We start from the raw sequence: 19,605 nt of genomic DNA on the forward strand, positions 1-19,605 counted from the left end.
CCTTTCCTACATGGGCCACCATGATCCTAATGTGTCATATAAAGCCCATTTAGATTACCTGTTCAAAGAAATATAGGCTTTGAAACCCATGAAATGCACAATTAACTTCATTTTCAAGGGATATAATTCCTTGGTCAGGAATCGTCTGTTCCATGAAAGACTCTCACCCCATCCTTCTTGGCTCTTTTCTTGACCTTTCACTCTGTCCTTCTTCTTTCCTTGTCCCTTTCATCTCTCCTTAATCCCCACTCAACCTGGTCAAATCTTAAAAACCCATCTTTCCTTTCAGTGAACTCCCCACTCTTGACCTGCAATTCTTATCCCATTTCTTATCTTTCACTGCTCATTCCCACTTTCCATAAGACTTAGGTCAATATTGATTGCTGGAAGACCAGGGTCTCAGAGTTTCAAAGAAGAGGTTTAAAGGTCTCCCATGCCCAGGAGTTTGTTCTGATAGCATGCCCCACCTGCTCAAGGCTGATTATTAACCCAGAGCTTATATAAAGGGCCATCCCTGGGATGGGAAAGTACCATGGCCATGGCCAGCACGTTAAGCCCCAGCACCATGACTGGGACCCTGGGTCCTCCTGAGATGTCAGAGCGCATCCAAAATGCTGCTGACATCTCTGTCATTGCCATCTATTTCATGGTGGTGATGGCTGTCGGGCTGTGGGTATGTAGGAGTCCAATGGGGTGTTCTGGGTGGGCACCAAGTTTGGGGTTAAAATGTCTGAGGGAGGGAAGGGTGTGGTATAACAATGTGACAATGCTGAGAAAACACTAACAGCTGTCAGATTTCATATCCTTTTCTCAGAACCATTGTCTCATGTGTGACGTAAATAATATTTACTCAGTTAATTTATTCTCCTACCAACACCATCATTTGAACAGAGCCAGCAGTGAGAACTTCAGACATATTCTGTTTGGCGTGTCCAGTACCTGGCATAATGAATAAGGATGTTATTTTCATTATCTCACATCTTTTATTTTCCTTTGTTTTTTTGCTCACTTTCTTTTTTCAAATTTTTATTTAAACTCTAGTTAGTTAACATCTAGTGTAACATTGATTTCAGGAGTAGAATTTTGCTCACTTTCTAAATGATTCAGTTGGATGCCTAATTCATTTACACTCATTCTTTCTATTTAGTAATGAGTGTAAGGCTGCAAAATTACTTCCAAGCACAGATTTACTGATACCTTGCATTGTTTTTATAAATGAAAATAAACAGAGCAATTAGGACAGATGTTGAGGAATATGATTTCTTAAAGTCCCTCCATTTCGATGAAACTATGATTTTCAAGTCCTTTTAAAATTGATGCTATATCACAGTTTCTAAGAAAATGTTTCTCTTTAAGAGTGTTGAAAAAGTGACCACTATGAATATTCTGACCAGAGCATCTGTAACATCCTGGGTGAATTTGCGGTGTTTGACCCTCACATGTCTTCCTTTCTGCTTAGGCAATGCTGAAGACCAACCGGGGCACTGTTGGAGGCTTCTTCTTGGCTGGTCGAGATATGACCTGGTGGCCGGTGAGTGCGCCAGAGTTTCCCAGAGATAAATTTCCTATGTGTGTGTTTAAGAGTAAATAGAGAAGACACTGGGAATGCTGATAGTTTCTGAAGTGCATTGGTTGCCTACTTGCTGGTGTCTCTTCCTAAATCCCTGACCCCAGAGTTCTATTCTGCCATTCCAGTAAATAATAGTACATCACCTATTATGAGAGCAAGTATAGTGTGGCATTTGAGAAGACTCAGTTAATCTCTGTGTCATATTCTTTTTCCCTGGTCCTCATCAAGAATCTTCTGCCTTAAGCTCCTTACCATCCCCAGCACATTCCTTCTTTGCTCCCAAACCCGAACTAGTGCCACCCCTCTTGTTTGGATGAACATCCGCCTCTCTGCTCTCCTCCTTCAACACCCAACTCAAGCCCTGCTTCATCTGAGAAGTCTCACCCTGCATTCCAGCCTGTCTAGTCCTTATAATCCATGCAGTTATGATAGTGGATGTGTGTGTTCTCTGTGATGTTGTGTATGGTGGTATCTCTTTGACTCTTGCCCAGTTGATCTCTTCCTTTCTGGGTTTTTATGTCTGGCCTCCTTGGCAAGAGTCCCATTGCACCAAAGAGTGCATCTTCTTCTCTGAATCCATACTGTGTCAGCAGTCAGTTGGGTATACAGTGGATGCTCAGTACATTCTTCCTTCATGAATCTGCTGACTAAATAGTATGAATGGAAGCAGAGACTGGGAAATGACCTGGCAAGAGTGGTTGAAGCAGACCACCTCCAAGCTTGAAATGGATTTTAATTGGAATGTCCAATCAAGCATTGCCTTCTAAGGACTGTTTCCGTGAAACATTCAAGACTCAACCAATCCTATAGCCAAAAATGAGTTCAATTCCAACCCCTAGCCCCAAATGTCTGAATAGAAAAGATGTCTTTACAGAGGGCTGAAAAGATGGGAATGGAAGAGTGGGCATTGCAGTAACCCTACACCCCAATTGTGCTTTGTGAGGACTAGAGCTCATCCCTGCCTACTCAAGAAATTTCTCTTGATATTTGAGACTTAAGAACAGTTGACAATGTGATATAAAAGGAGGTGGATGAGAAAAAAGTCCTTAAGGCCAGAATTATTCATAGTAACTTCTTCCTACCCAACTTTGCAGTCCTTGAGGATGACTGAAGGAGCCAACAGGAGCTCTGGCAGTTCCTAGCCAAGGACAGGCTCAACCCAGAGCACCCAGGTAGATAAATTAAAGTTCCCCTAAGGCAGGGGTCAGCAAGCTTCTCTGTAAAGTGCCAGACTGTAAGTATTTTAGTTTATGAGCCATACAGTCCATTGCAACCACACAACTCTGCTGTTGTAGCACAGAAGCAGCCATAGTGAATATGTAAAACCAACAAGCATAACTGTGTTCCAATGAAACTATTCACGAACACTGAAACTTGAATTTCATGTAATTTTACACATCACAAAATATTAGTCTTCCTTATATATTTTTAACCATTCAAAAATGTAAAAAAAAAATTTTTTTTTAGCTTACCAACCACACAAAAACTGGTAACTGGCTGGATTTAGCCCACAGGATTCCTGCCTTAAAGAGGTATGATGGAAAATCTCAACATTTACCTGCTTTAAAGAAATCTGATTTGGGTCTTTTAACTCTGATCCTAGTCTGTTCCCTTGGATTGCAGATGGGCGCCTCTCTCTTCGCCAGTAATATCGGCAGTGGCCACTTTGTGGGGCTGGCTGGGACGGGAGCAGCTTCAGGAATCGCCACTGCAACATTTGAATGGAATGTAAGTGACATAACAGGCTTTTTCCTTTAAATCCAAACTCTGTCCAGGTATGTTCTTCTGGGAGTCTGTATAGGGTATATCTTTCTTTGATTTCTAGTTTTCCTTCTAACCAACCCCTAGTTTGAAACGCAGAGTCTTCTCTGAATGTGGCCCCATTCTGCCTGCCTGGGACAATCCAGTCTCATTCTCTACTTCTGAGATTTTGCTCAAGCAGTATTCCCACCAGGAATATCATTTCTATATGATTGAATCCCCACTTTCACTTGACCTCCTTGATCATTTTTAGTTCTCACTTGTTTCTTTCCTTCCTGAGCTATTACACTACGTGTCCGGCTCTGAATTAGATGCACAGAATAAAAACATGTAAAAGCAATGATCCCTTCTTTTGAGAAGCTTATATCCCAGTGGGAGAGACAGATACACATTCACTATGGTGTAGGAAGTACAAGGAGAGAAGCACACATTGAGTGTTGGGAGAGCTCACACAGGAGGGAATCTATCCTAGATGAAGGATGAGACTTGGCACATGTTAAGGGAGATGGCACTCATCCATTCGGATAGATGAATAGAAATTGACCAAGTGGGACTTGGCTAAGGACATGAGAGCTGAGTAAGGAGTAAATGATTTAAAGATAGTAGATAGAATCTAAAAGACTTTGTGTTTGAGTTCTCAATTGTTCTACTGCCATTTCACCAGTAGAAGCTGTGTCCCCTTAATTAGACACGAAGTCCTTTAAGGGCAGGGATCAATTCCTCTCATATCATTCATATCACCACATCATCTAGCCCTTGTCTGGGTACATGCATTAATATTTCTTGAGGTGCCTGAGCTTTTTCTGTTCTTGTATCCCTTCTGGTGTTTGCAAATACACATTATGCATTTCGGTCAGAGGAAGATGTTTATGTGGAAACAAGTCAGATCACAGTGAAAGTATAAACAGACCATGCCTGAATAGACTCAGGAAATGACTTTGAGTCATCCAAAAATACCTGTACCCATCCCTTGTTGAAGATTTTCCCCTTAGCTTTGCTTTAGTAGTATCAGGGACTCCAGAATGGACCCAGTCTGCAGACATGCCCTATGGCCCATGTTTTGTTTTGATAGTGCCATAAACTGGACAACATGCCCTATGGCCCCAGTGGGTGTGATTATCAGGTTGCCAAGGGTCTAGCTCTTTTAGCCTGTGACCTTGGGCTTCCTTAATCTCTGTGAGGCTCAGGTTCCCCCTCCATAAAACAGGAATAACTACTTACCTTATCTGCCTCATCTGGTTGTTATGAGGACAACACAAGTGATATATGTGAAGACTTTGTATATATTAACATTAATGCAAGATTATACTATTACCATTATTATATGTGACATGACTTGGGAGACAGTAGGAATATTCTTCTTTCATCAAACTGCTTTCTTATTGCTTTGTCACTCTATATATAACTTCTCCCATTCAAGAATTATTCCTGTTGGGGGCACCTGAGTGGCTCAGTCAGTTGAGCATCTGACTCTTGGTTTCAGCTCAGGTCATGATCCTAGGGCCGTGGGATCAAGCTTCACATAGGGCTCTGAGTTAAGCATGGAGCCTGCTTAGGTCTCTCTCTCTCTCTCTCTCTCTCTCTCTCTTTTTATCTCTCTCTCCCTCTGCCTCTCTCCCCCACCCATGATCTCTCTCTCTCTCTCTCTCTCTCTCTCTCAAAACAAACAATAATAAATTAAAAATAAAATAAAAACTATTTTTAAAAAGAATTATTCCTATTGGCAAAAATAGTATGAACTTCCTGGGTCCAGCTGGTCTCAGATCTCTTATCTTCTGTATCTAAATTACAGAAACAGAGGGAAAGAATCTGTAGCTGTCTTGGGCTCATAATTGGTTGAGTGGGACAGGATCCATGCAAACTTACTTTGTTTTCTGATTCAGAGGTCATGAAGTGATAAGTCCCACAAGCCAAGCCCCTCGAACTTCACACTGTTTTCTGGGATTTTGTAGGCTTTGCTGCTGTTGCTGGTTCTAGGATGGTTCTTTGTCCCCATATACATCAAGGCAGGGGTGAGTACCTGCAGGTGTTCTCAGTTCTCATCTGTCAGGCATTCATTTATTCACTCATTCTTTCTGCTCAATCATGAAACCTGGGTAATATCACTTGTCCCAGGATTTCTGGGCTTACATTTACATAAATCCACTAAATGCTACCAGATTGCTCTTCAAAGTGGCTGCAGTCAGCTGTCCTCTTTCCTATGACTATTGTGAGGGTTCCCATTTTCCCACATCCTCACCAACACATGTTATTTTTCTTCATTCTAATTTTTGCCGTTCTGAGATTTATAGTTTCTTTTTTTAATTAGGAGTGGGATATACCATAGCTCTGTGAGCTCCCCTTCAACCCAGGTATCACCAACCACTGTTCTGCCTTTCCAAGCAGACCTCCCACATTTATTCTTCTACTGCTGGTACTCAGACCATGGAGTGCTATATCCTGGAATAATTCCTGGGATTAGGGTGTTCAGGGGCAAGCCTTCTGGCTCATACCTTTGCAGGTCACCATATATTCTCCTTTTGCTCATCCTGGGTCCCTTCTAGTACCAGATTTGAACAATTTCTGTAGAATGATGCTCTCCTTGGTAAAAGGATCAATGCCACAGAACTCATGCATGTGTTTTTGGAAGTAGTTTACCACGTTTGAGGTCTCTGAGCCACCAAGAGTTATCCTTTTTGTTTTTGATATTATATAAATACTTATTTAATGTTCTTTTAAATTGGAGGAAATTAAATCATAAGCTTAATCTGCTATAAAAACCTAGCAAGCTGCACCTTTTATAATACACATCACATAGTTGATCTCATATTTCAGTAATAACCTCAGACTTTTTTCCAATTAGAGATTTAATTTAACTCTCTTTTCAATAAACATAATCACATAAATATATACCCAAATAAGTGCAAACCTGTGCAGCCACTCTGGAAAACAGTGTGGAGAGTCCTCAAAAAATTAAAAATAGAACTACCCTACAACCCAGCAATTGCACTACTATGTATTTATCCAAGGGATACAGGCATGCTGTTTTGAAGGGGCACATGCACCCCAATGTTTATAGCAGCACTATCAACAATAGCCAAAGTAAGGAAAGAGCCCAAAAGTCCATCGATGGATGAATGGATAAAGAAGATGTGGTATATATATAGTGAAGTATTACTTGGCAATCAAAAAGAATAAAATCTTGCCATTTGCAACTACGCGGATGGAACTAGAGGGTATTATGCTAAGCAAAATTAGTCAGTCAGAGAAAGATAAATATCATACAGCTTCACTCATATGAGGACTTTAAGACACAGAACAGGTGAACACAAGGGAAGGGAAGCAAAAATAATATAAAATCAGTGAGGGGGACAAAACATAAGAGACTCTTAAATGTGGAAAGCAAACAGAGGGTTTACTGGAGGGATTGTGGGAGGGGGGATGGGCTAAATGGGTAAGGGACATTAAGGAATCTACTCCAGAAATCATTGTTGCACTATATGCTAACTTGGATGTAAATTAAATATATTAAATTAAATATATATATATATATATATATATATATATATATATATATATGTGTGTGTGTGTGTGTATACACATATATACACATACACACACAAATATATATATATATATATATATATATATATATATATATACACACACACACACACACACATATATATATACCAGATAGAGGTGGATGGGAGATGGGCTAGATGGGTAATGGGTAGTAAAGAGGGTAACTGTGATGAGCATTGGGTGTTGTACATAAGTGATGAATCACTGAATTCTACTCTTGAAACCAATATTGCACCATATGTTAACTAACTAAAACTTAAATTAAATATATACATATATGCCAAATATACATTTGCAATTTGTTTTATTATCAATTTATTATGTAACCATTAATTGTGGTTCATTATTTTTAAGTAATATTGCTTTTACTGGCCTGCAAAATTATTGATGAAAATAATAAAAATTATTTGTTGAACATCTACCATGCATTTGGTGTTGTTGTGGGTATTTTACATATACCTTCATATTAAATCCCTACTTTATAGATGAGAAAAAGGAGGTTTGGAGAAATTGTCAATTTCCAAAGGTCTCACTTGTAGTAAATGCCAGATCTGGGAATGGATCCTAAGATTGTCTGATTCCAATGCCTGTGTTTATTCCAGGCTTTCTGCTCTCCCAAGGGACTGTGTTTTACTCACCTCTGTATTCCTAAGGTACCAGGTACAGTCAGAAGTGCAGATGCACATAAGTACTTAGTAAGTGTTGAATAATCTGAATGCGCTGGGCTCTGAAGGTGAATCCCTGTCGATGTCTGTCTCTGCAGGTGATGACTATGCCAGAATATCTGAGGAAGAGGTTTGGTGGGAAGCGACTCCAGATCTACCTCTCTGTCCTCTCCCTCTTCATCTGTGTGGCTCTGAGAATCTCAGTGAGTTCAGTGCGCCTGGCATTCTTGCTTCTTGCAATTACCTGGGTGAGGCTAGAATACTAGAATCAGAGAAATGAGTGTATAGACTATCGATAGCCCTGATAGGTCTAGCCATATGGATATCTTAAACTAGCTAGGGCCTTTCTACTAAGGAGTTTTAGAAACCCTAAATTCAGTTACAAGTCATGAGAGACTCCAGAGTATAAACCACCTTTTCATTAAGGATATGAAAAAACAATGTACAGGAGGAACAAAATGTTTCATTCAAGGAACACAGTTATTAAGTAGTAGAAAGGAGGAGGATTCTCTAGTCCCCTGCCTTTCTATATACAATAACCTCTTTATTCTCTTTGTTGGAAAGATTTATATTTATATTTTCATTTCATTGATTACCTGGCACATGAACCAGAAGGAAAGTGCTTTGTATTATTATAATGACTTCTTAAATTTACTCTATTTTATCTAAGACTGTCCCTATAGCACAGATGTCACAAATAAATGTCAGAAGATTTCTAAAGTTGTTGGAAAGTTAAATTCCTTGGAGATAATCATTGAGGAGAAAAGAAAGAAATTTGAAGAGTCAGCAATACATGTAGAAAACAAAGAGTAACATTTGATCCTCATGTATTGGTGACTAATGAAATAATTTTCTCCAAGTTTATAGTCTAGGCAGTTCATGAAAGAAGAAGCTGAAGTGCATTTTTGTTTTTCTGTTGAGTCATTCTTGTAAATAAACCAGTTGCTCTGATTAGATGGCATGAGATTCTTAATACAACATGAGCATTTTCCAGCACTCACTGTATATTATTGAGTATCTGTACTAGGGGTAATAAAGATTCTTATGCACTAGGAGTTCACTATATGGTTAAGAATATAAGAATTATAGGGACGCCTGGATGGCTCAATCAGTTAAGTGTCTGACTTTTTATCTCAGCTCATGTATTGATCTCAGGGTTGTAAGTTCAGACCATATTGGGCTCTGCACTGGGTGTGAAGCCTACTTTAAAAAAAAAGAATATAAGAATTATACACATGAAATCATTAGCACTTTATGACGGTATATGAAAATATATTAAGATGTGAACTGGAATAGACCGTGTGGACAAACATAGGAGACATTCTAGGGACACCCAGGAAATGGAGTGGTCCCTGCTGGGTGGAAATGGAGGCATGGTGGGGGGGGGTGGGGTGCTTAAACAAGTCCTCAAGATAAGAAACTTAGGAGAGGCCAAGCAAAGCAGAGAAGCCTATATATTCCACAAGTGGGTGGGATTCAGTGATCTCCCGTTTTTCCTCTGGCTCTGACATGTACAGCTTTGTGATCCTAAAGAATGTGAACAAGGTGCTGGAGCAAAATGGGACCCTGAGGAATGCAGTCTCCTGAAGTGGAAAGTTCCTAGTGGCAGGGAAGGGATGGATTCTTGGGGAGCTGGACGGAGGAGCAGGAAAGGCAAAGAACATGTGTGTAACTTAGCTGGAAAGACACAGTGGCAGCAGTCCATTCTTACCTACGAGGCTATGTTTCAAGTGATATTAATAGTGATTAATCTTAGACATGACCTTTTGTGTATTATTACACTTTGATAGCAGAGACTGTCCTAGTTATTCATTAAACAGCTCATTATGAGGAGTTAAAACAGGGTAACTTTCAGTCTCCCCTGCATCAGGTTTGAAAGAGATCATCTTTTCACTGGTTCTCAACCTCCACTAATACCTATACTGAGAATCATAGCAGACCTGGTACATCTTGATCCCTAAATATTTCAGTCTGAATGCCTTACACACACTGATATTCTTTTAGAAAACCACACTGCAAATTTTAAGATCAGGAACTTAATCTTGATACAAACATACATAACCTACAGACTTTATTCAGATATGACAATTGTCTTAAAATATCTTTTAACAGCAAAAGAAAATCCTGTAGCATTAAATGCCTTCCTTTCATGAGAAATATTTTATGATCATTGTAAATGTAATTAATTCCATTGAATTGTACATGCAAAAATGGCAAGTTTTATGTTATTTATCTTGCCACCATAAAAAAAATCATCGGTAATATGTTTATATATCATTTTGTAAATATTAATTTAATGCTTTCATTGTACTATATAAGAGAGAAGAAAGTCAAGAAACTCATAATATGATAATATGTGTTTTCATATGTAAATGATTCAGCATGAATATACAAGCCCTAATGCTGTGGTTGAATAACTCCCCACTATGTAAATCTGTATGAACATGACAGCTATAAATGCAGACAAATGCAGGTGTGTTTTATGGCAATTGAAATGCAATGAGTGACATCTCAGTAGGTGATATCTATTCTAAAATGGTAAATAATTTCTTTGCAAATATCCAATTTATAAAAAGTTAAATCTTGCCTCAATTTACATAGTGGTTGAACTCCTTGTAAACCCAGTGATAAAGTTGCAGAAAGTACTTTGGGTTTGTAACTCAGCGTTAGGTTCAAGAATAGGCTTTTCACCCATACAAATACCTACTGGGATGATAAAACGTTAGGTTTTATTTCAAATATTAGGGGGGAAAGTTAACGATATACTGTGACACCACTTCCAAATTCATGTTCTACAAAGAAACCTACCTCTAATTCTTCTAATCCTGAATCCTGATATCTTATCCTTTCCCTCACCTCAGTCATGCTTTCCTTTTTCTTCAATTCCATCCTTATAATCACTCTTTGGCACATAGCTTCAATTTATTTGCATGTCTTTCCTTTCATTGAACTCCCCTAGAAAAACTCCAAACCTGGTTTAATCCAGCTTCCCACTTACTCTGTGCATGCACCCAGGGATTTTACTCCTGTGTTTCTAACTAACATGCTTATGTGATGTTTCTAGGGTTTTGGTTTGGTTTGGAGGTTTTGATATGGAATCTGGGAGGATCAGAGTTGAAGGGGCAGATCCAAGTGGGGCTAGCACAAGTTTGTGTTGAAGATCCAGGAGGCTGGAAAGCACACTTTGGGACACAGGGATCCAGGTAGTGCAGGGTGCACATGATCTTACATCTTAAGGTCTCTCTGTAGGACCCCTTCCTGGCCTCTAAACCTCAACCAATAATCCTTTTATTGTATTTCTTAATGATTTTTCTCTGGTGCTCTCAATAACTGTCCTAAATGATCCACAACCTTTTTTAGCTACTAGTCCTCTGCCTCTTATCAAAACATCTCATCTCCCTTTTTATCTAGAAAATTTAAGCATGAACCACTCATCCCCCACTTAAAAAGTCTACATTTGCCTCATTCTTTCCTTCTTTACACCAGTCTGAAGATGAAGAGTCTTCCTTTTTGTAAAAGGCTAACGCTTGACTTTATGCCTATTCTTGATCCCATCTCTTCTCAATGTTTCTGGCATTTGCTTCATAATTACCCCCTCTATCATATTCTCCTGTTATTTTCTACTATCCTAAGTGTGCTCAAGTATCTTCCTCCTGAACAGAAACCATTGCTTTACTGTCTCATACTACTCTACTTTTAATCATTGTTTCTCTGCTGACAATCATGAAAGAGTAGTCTATGCAAGCTATAGCATAGACATTTCTTACTTTCTGTTCACTCACCCATTGTTCCTATCTATGATCAGTCCAATAATTAATCCCCTGAGGATTAGATCTGGCTTCCAAGGAGTTCATAATTGCATTGCAGAGATGTCATGTATAGATACAGCAAATATTAGTGGGAAATCACCACTAAAGAGCTAAATGATGTGGTGCATGTTTCTTTCCCATCCTAACTATTCCCTTTTTAGTCAGACATATTTTCTGGAGCCATATTCATCAAGCTGGCCTTGGGATTGGACCTTTACCTGGCAATCTTCATCCTCTTGGCTATAACTGCTATTTACACGATCACTGGTAAGTTTGCTGCCAGTTTATCTCAGTCATGCTGTCTTCTGCTGATCTCACACCAACCTGCAATTAGCAACTCAGTGTTAGCCTTGTTACCACCAAGGTTATGGATATCCCTTTATTCCCACTATGAGAGTCAGGCACAGGCCCAGAAGCACAACCAGAGCAAAGCAAACAGAATCCTCAGTATTATAGAGTGACAGAATCAGCTTAAAAAACAAGACTCATCTATATGCTGCCTGCAAGAGACTCATTTCAGACCTAAAGACACATGCATATTGAAAGTGAGGAACTGAAGAAATATTTATCATGAAAATGGATATCAAAAGAAAGCCAGAGTAGCAATACTTATATTGGGTAAAAAAGACCTTAAAACAAAGACTGTAAAAAGAAGCAAAAAAGGACACTATATAATAATAAAGGACACAATCCAACAAGAAGATACAATAATTGTAAATATTTGTGCACCCAACATAGAAGTGCCCAAACATATAAAACAGTTAAAAACAAACATAAAGGAACTAAATTAATCCATTGTAATACAATAATTGTAGGAGACTTTAACACCCCACTTACATTGATGGACAGATCATCTAAACAGAAGAACATAAGGAAACTGTGACTTTGAATGATTCACTGGACCAAATGAATTTAACAGATATTCAGAACTAAAACAACTAAAACAGCAGAATACACATTCTTTTCAAGTGTACATGGAAAATTCTCCAGAATAGATCACATACTAGGTCATAAATCAGGCCTCAACAAATACAAAAAGATTGAAATAATACCATGCATCTTTTCTGACCACAACACTATGAAACCAGAAGTCAACCACAAGAAAAATATTTGGAAAGACCACAAATACATGGGGGTTAAACAACATCCTACTAAACAATGAATGGGTCAGCTAGGAAATCAAGAAGAAGAAAGAAAGAAAGGAAAGAAAGAAAGAAAGAAAGAAAGAAAGAAAGAAAGAAAGAAAAAGAAAGAAAGAAAGGAAGGAAGGAAGGAAGGAAGGAAGGAAGGAAGGAAGGAAGGAAGAAAGAAAGAAAGAAAGATACAGAAGGGGCTGGGTGGCTCAGTCAGTTAAGCATCCAACTTCAGCTCAGGTTATGATCTCACAATTCGTGGGTTCAAGCCACTTGTTGGGCTCTATGTTGACAGCTCAGAGCCTGGAGCCTGCTTCAGATTCTGTGTCTCCCTCTCTCTCTCTGCCCCTTCCCCACTTGCTCTCTGTCTCTCTGTCTCTCAAATATAAATAAAACATTAAATTTTTTTAAAAAATACATGTAAACAAATGGAAATGAATGACAGTCCAAAACCTTTGGGATGCAGGAAAAGCAGCCCCAAGAAGGAAGCAAATAAAAATATAAGCTTACGTCAAAGCAAGAAAAATCTCAAACAGCCTAACCTTACATTTAAATGACCTAGAAAAAGAACAACAAACAAAACCCAAAACCAGCAGAAGGAAGGAGATAATAAAGATTACAGGAGAAATAAATGATTTAAAAAAATAGAACACCTCAAAGAAATGAGGATCTGGTTCTCTGAAAAGATTAACAAAATAGATCAACCTCTAGCCAGACTCATCAGAGAGAGAGAGAGAGAATTCAAATAAACGAAAACACAAACAAAACAGGAAAAATAACAACCAACAACACAGAAATGCAAACAATTGTAAGAGAACATTATGAAAAACTGTATGCCTACTTATTAGACAACTTAGAAGAAATGGATAAATTCCTAGAAACATATAAACAACAAAAACTGAAGCTGAAAGAAATAGAAAATGTGACCAGACCACTTACCAGTTACAAAATTGAATCAGTAATCAAAAAACTCCCAACAAACAAAAGTCCAGGACCAGATGGCTTCACAGGCAAAATCTACCAAACATTTAAAAAACAGTTAATAACTATTGTTCCCAAACTATTTCTTTTTTTTTTCAATATATGAAGTTTATTGTCAAATTGGTTTCCATACAACACCCAGTGCTCATCCCAAAAGGTGCCCTCCTCAATACCCATCACCCACCCTCCCCTCCCTCCCACCCCCCCCCCATCAACCCTCAGTTTGTTCTCAGTTTTTAAGAGTCTCTTATGCTTTGGCTCTCTTCCACTCTAACCTCTTTTTTTTTTTCCTTCCCCTCCCCCATGGGTTTCTGTTGAGTTTCTCAGGATCCACATAAGAGTGAAACCATATGGTATCTGTCTTTCTCTGTATGGCTTATTTCACTTAGCATAACACTCTCCAGTTCCATCCATGTTGCTACAAAGGGCCAGATTTCATTCTTTCTCATTGCCACGTAGTACTCCATTGTGTATATAAACCACAATTTCTTTATCCATTCATCAGTTGATGGACATTTAGGCTCTTTCCATAATTTGGCTATTGTTGAGAGTGCTGCTATAAACATTGGGGTACAAGTGCCCCTATGCATCAGTACTCCTGTATCCCTTGGGTAAATTCCTAGCAGTGCTATTGCTGGGTCATAGGGTAGGTCTATTTTTACTTTTTGAGGAACCTCCACACTATTTTCCAGAGCGGCTGCACCAATTTGCATTCCCACCAACAGTGCAAGAGGGTTCCCGTTTCTCCACATCTTCTCCAGCATCTATAGTCTCCTGATTTGTTCATTTGGCCACTCTGACTGGCGTGAGGTGATATCTGAGTGTGGTTTTCATTTGTATTTCCCTGATGAGGAGCGACGTTGAGCATCTTTTCATGTGCCTGTTGGCCATCCGGATGTCTTCTTTAGAGAAGTGTCTATTCATGTTTTCTGCCCATTTCTTCACTGGGTTATTTGTTTTTCAGGTGTGGAGTTTGGTGAGCTCTTTATAGATTTTGGATACTAGCCCTTTGTCCGATATGTCATTTGCAAATATCTTTTCCCATTCCGTTGGTTGCCTTTCAGTTTTGTTGGTTGTTTCCTTTGCTGTGCAGAAGCTTTTTATCTTCGTAAGGTCCCAGTCATTCATTTTTGCTTTTAATTCCCTTGCCTTTGGGGATGTGTCAAGTAAGAAATTGCTGCGGCTGAGGTCAGAGAGGTTTTTTCCTGCTTTCTCCTTTAGGGTTTTGATGGTTTCCTGTCTCACATTCAGGTCCTTTATCCATTTTGAGTTTATTTTTGTGAATGGTGTGAGAAAGTGGTCTAGTTTCAATCTTCTGCATGTTGCTGTCCAGTTCTCCCAGCACCATTTGTTAAAGAGACTGTCTTTTTTCCATTGGATATTCTCTTCCCAAACTATTTCAAAAAAATAAAAGAAGAAGGAAAATTTCCAAGTTTATCCTATCAGACCAGTATCATCCTGACATCAAAACCAGATAAAGACATTACCAAAAAAATAATAATAATAATAAATAAATAAATAATAAATAAACAGAACTTTAGGCCAATATCTCTAACAACCATAAATGCAAAAATCCTCAACAAAATACAAGTAAACCAAATCCAACAAAATATATTTTAAAAATCATTCACAATGATTAAGTGGGATTTATTCCTGGGTTGCAAATATGGTTCAATATTCGCAAATCAATCAACATCACATCAATAAAAGAAAGGATAAAAACCATGTGATAATTTTAGTAGATGGATGCAGAAAAAGCATTTTACAAAGTACGACATCCATTCTTGGTGAAAAACCCTTAACAAAATAGGTTTAGAGGGAACATACTATAACATAATAAATGCCATATGTGAAAAACCCACAGCGAACATCACACTCAATGGGGAAAAACTGAGAGCTTTCCCCCCAAGGTCAGGAACAAGACAAGGATGTCCACTCTCACCACTTTTATTCAACATAGTACTGGAAGTCCTAACCACAGCCTTCAGACATTGAAAAGATATAAAAAGCATCCAAATCAATAAAGAAGTAAAACTTTTACTATTTACAGTATGACATGATACTGCACATAAAAAACCCTAAAGACTCCACCAAAAATCTTCTAGAACTTATAAATGAATTCAGTAAAATCACAGGATACAAAATAAATGTATGAAAATCTGTATTTCTATACACCAAAAATGAAGCAGTAGAAAGAGAAATTAAGAAATGAATCCCACGGGCACCTGGGTGGCTCAACCTGTTAAGCATCCGACTATGGCTCAGGTCATGATCTTGCGATTCTTGGGTAGGAGCCCAACGTCGGTCTCTGTGCTGACAGCTCAAAGCCTGCAGCCTGCTTTGGATTCTGTGTGTGTGTGTCTCTCTCTCTGCCCCTCCCCCATTCATGTTCTGTCTCTCAAAAATAAGTAAATGTTGGGGCGCCTGGGTGGCGCAGTCCGTTAAGCGTCTGACTTCAGCCAGGTCACCATCTCGCGGTCCGTGAGTTCGAGCCCCGCGTCGGGCTCCGGGCTGATGGCTCAGAGCCTGGAGCCTGTTTCCGATTCTGTGTCTCCCTCTCTCTCTGCCCCTCTCCCGTTCATCCTCTGTCTCTCTCTGTCCCAAAAAAAATAAATAAACGTTGAAAAAAAAATTAAAATTAAAAAAAAATAAGTAAATGTTAAAAATTAAAAAAGAAAAAAGAAATGAATCCCATTTACAATTGCACCAAAAATAATATGATATGTAGGAATAAGCCTAGCCAAAGAGGTGAAAGACCTGTATTCTGCAAACTATAAAACACTGATGAAAGGAAACAAAGACAACACAAAGAAATGGAAAGTCATTCCATATTCATGGATCAGAAGAATGAATATTGTTAAAATGTCTATACTACCCAAAGCAATCTACATATTTAATATAATCTCTATCAAAATACTAAAAGCATTTTTCACAGAGCAGGAACAAACAATCCTAAAATTTGTATGGAACCTGAAAAGACCTCAAATAGCCAAAAGAATTTTGAAAAAGAAAAATCAAAGCTGGAGAAATCACAATTCTGGATTTCAAGTTACATCACAAGGCTGTAGTCATCAAGACAGTATGGTACTGGCACACCAATAATACATAGATCAATAGAACAGAATAAAAAACCCAGAAATAAACCCACAATTATATGATCATTTAATCTTTCACAAAGCAGGAAAGAATATCCAATGAGAAAAAGACAGTCTCTTCAGCCAATGGTGTTGGGAAAACTGGATAGTGAACATACAGAAGAATGAAACTGGACCACTCACTTACACCACACACACACACACACACACACACACACACACAAATCAAAATGGATGAAAGACTTAAATGTGAGACTGGAAACAATAAAAATACTTAAAGAGAGCATGGGCAGTAATTTCTCTGACATTGGCCATAGCAACTGCTTTCTAGATGTCTCCTGAGGCAGTGGAAATAAAAACAAAAATAAACTATTGGGACTTCATCAAAATAAAAACCTTCTGCACAGCAAAGGAGACAACCAATAAAACTAAAAGGGAACCTACCAACTGGGAAAAAATATCTGTAAATGATATATTCTATAAAGGGTTAGTATCCAACATATATAAAGAATTTATCCAACTCAACACCAAAAAAATAAAAAAATAAAAAATAATCCAGTTTAAAAATGGGCAGAAGACATGAACAGACATTTCTCCAAAGAAGACGTACAGGTGGCCAACAGACACATGAAAAGATGTTCACCATCACTCACTATCAGGAAAATTCAAATCAAAATTCCAATGAGATTCACCTCACACCTGTCAGAATGGCTAAAATCAACAACACAAGAAGCAAGTTTTGGCAAGAATGTGAAGAAAAAGGAACCCTTGTGCACTGTTTGTGGTAATGCAAACTGGTGCAACCACTGGAAAGCAGTATGGGGTTTACTCAAAAAGTTAAAAATAGAACTACCCTATGACCCAGTAATCACACTGGGTATTTACTCAAAAAAAGACAAAAAACAAAAACTAATTTGGAGGGATACATGCACCCATATGTTTATAACAGCGTTATTTACAATAGCCAAATTATGGAAGCAGCCCAAGTGTCCTTTGATAGATAAATGGATAAAGATTATGTTGATACACACACACACACACACACACACACACACACACACACACACACACATCATGGAATATTATTCAGCCATAAAAAAGAATGAAATCTTGCCATTTGCAGCAACACAGATGGAGCTAAGGAGTGTAATGCTAAGTGAAATAAATTAGTCAGAAAAGACAAATACCATATTATTTCACTCATATGTGGAATTTAAGAAACAAAACAAATGAGCAAAGGAAAAGAAAAGAGAGAGAGAGACAAACTAAGAAACAGCCTCTTAACTATAGAGAACAAAGTGATAGTTATCAGAAGGGAGGTGTGTTGGGAATGGGTGAAATAGGTGGTGGGGCTTAAGGAGTGCACTCATTGTGATGAGCAATGGGTGATGTATGGAATTATTGAATCCTATATTGTACAACTGAAACTAATATAACACCATAAGTTAACTATATTGGAATTAAAATTTTTTAATTTTTTTTTCAACGTTTATTTATTTTTGGGACAGAGAGAGACAGAGCATGAACGGGGGAGGGGCAGAGAGAGAAGGAGACACAGAATCTGAAGCAGGCTCCAGGCTCTGAGCCATCAGCCCAGAGCCCGATGCGGGGCTCGAACTCACGGACCGCGAGATCGTGACCTGGCTGAAGTCGGACGCTTAACCGACTGCGCCACCCAGGCACCCCAAAATTTTTTAAAGTTAATTACTAAACTGAGAAGGAAGCATTTGACTCTGCATATCCAGAACATTTCCATTTCAAAAAAAAAAAAATCCTCACTATTAGGTGTAAGCACCTTGACTGAAGATAATGATGTGGTAGGTACAGTGGGGAAATGGTGATTTGTCTCAGCTTTTTGTTTAGGGCCCAGATTGCCACTTGGAATCCAGCATAGCATACACATGGAAAGTCAAAATGAAATAGCAGCTCAGACATGGGATTGACAAATCCAAGGCAGCGCCCAAATAAGTACAGGATGCCTGGGCTCTGAAAGGCAGAATCAGGAGAGAAGAACTGGAGCAGTGAGTTGGTTGTTGGGATAAAGTATGTGGCAATGGTCCAAGCAGACTCTCATGGGCCTAGCATCCAACACTTACTAACTTATGAAAATGAAACTGTACAAGTTTAGTTGGAAAAAATAAAGAAAAATAACAGCTGGAACAATCAAGATAGTTCTAGAGCAATTTTCATACATATAGCATATGTTTCAAAATAAATGAAAGATGAAGACATAAGTCTTCTATTTACGATCAGCCTTGTTTTCCCATGATACTCTTAGAAGGAAATAGCTTGTTGGCTGAGAGTCTAGCAAGTCTAGAGTTGAAAAAGAAGTTGCTGTTTGCATAACACTCGAGCAAAACACAAGTCAACAGCTATATCTGGCATTCAACTTATGAAACAATGATATGTTCCAATACTAGAGCAAAAATTGCTTTGCCCTATTTTTTGAGAACTAGTATACTGTGCTAAATGGAGTGAATTGAGAGATAGTTAAGGGAAAAACTTTCATGATAATGAAGTATTGCCTTTTCTTTCTTTTAAATTTTCTTTTTCAATTCAAGTTAGTTAGTATATATTGTAATAATGGTTTTAGGAATAGAATTTAGTGATTCATCACTTATATAACACCCAGTGCTCATCCCAGCAAGTGCCCTCCTTAATGCCAATCGCCAGTTTAGCCCATCCCCCCACCCAACTCACCTCCAGCAACCTCAGTTTGTTCTCTATATTTAAGAGTCTCTTATGGTTTGCCTCCCTCTCTGTTTATATATTATTTTATTTTTCCTTCCCTCCACTATGTTCATCTGTTTTGCTTTTTAATTATGAGCAAAATCATATGGTATTTGTTTTTGACTAACTTATTTCACTTAGCATAATATACTCTGGTTCCAAAAGTCTTGCCTTTTCTGTTATTTGGTATTCAAAAACTCACATAAGGGTGAAATTCCAGTATAATTCATAGAAACTTTGAGTCAAGCCAAGATAAGAGAGACAAGAGGGTTAATGTGACACATAAATACTAAGGAG

The 19,605-nt window shown here is 38.4% G+C and overlaps 1 protein-coding gene across 1 annotated transcript in view; it reads left to right on the forward strand.

Moving 5' to 3' along the window:
• Nucleotides 1-538: 538 nt before the first annotated feature.
• Nucleotides 539-19,605, forward strand: part of LOC123588067 (solute carrier family 5 member 4) — a 40,130-nt gene continuing 21,063 nt past the window's right edge. Inside the window, exons 1-6 of the mRNA XM_045458291.1 lie at nt 539-673; nt 1,460-1,531; nt 3,194-3,298; nt 5,284-5,343; nt 7,659-7,763; nt 11,531-11,636. Of these exons, the coding sequence (XP_045314247.1) occupies nt 539-673; nt 1,460-1,531; nt 3,194-3,298; nt 5,284-5,343; nt 7,659-7,763; nt 11,531-11,636 (583 nt within the window). The remainder of the gene's footprint in view (nt 674-1,459; nt 1,532-3,193; nt 3,299-5,283; nt 5,344-7,658; nt 7,764-11,530; nt 11,637-19,605) is intronic.

Source organism: Leopardus geoffroyi, chromosome D3, assembly GCF_018350155.1.
Source record: "Leopardus geoffroyi isolate Oge1 chromosome D3, O.geoffroyi_Oge1_pat1.0, whole genome shotgun sequence".
Classification (NCBI taxonomy): domain Eukaryota; kingdom Metazoa; phylum Chordata; class Mammalia; order Carnivora; family Felidae; genus Leopardus; species Leopardus geoffroyi.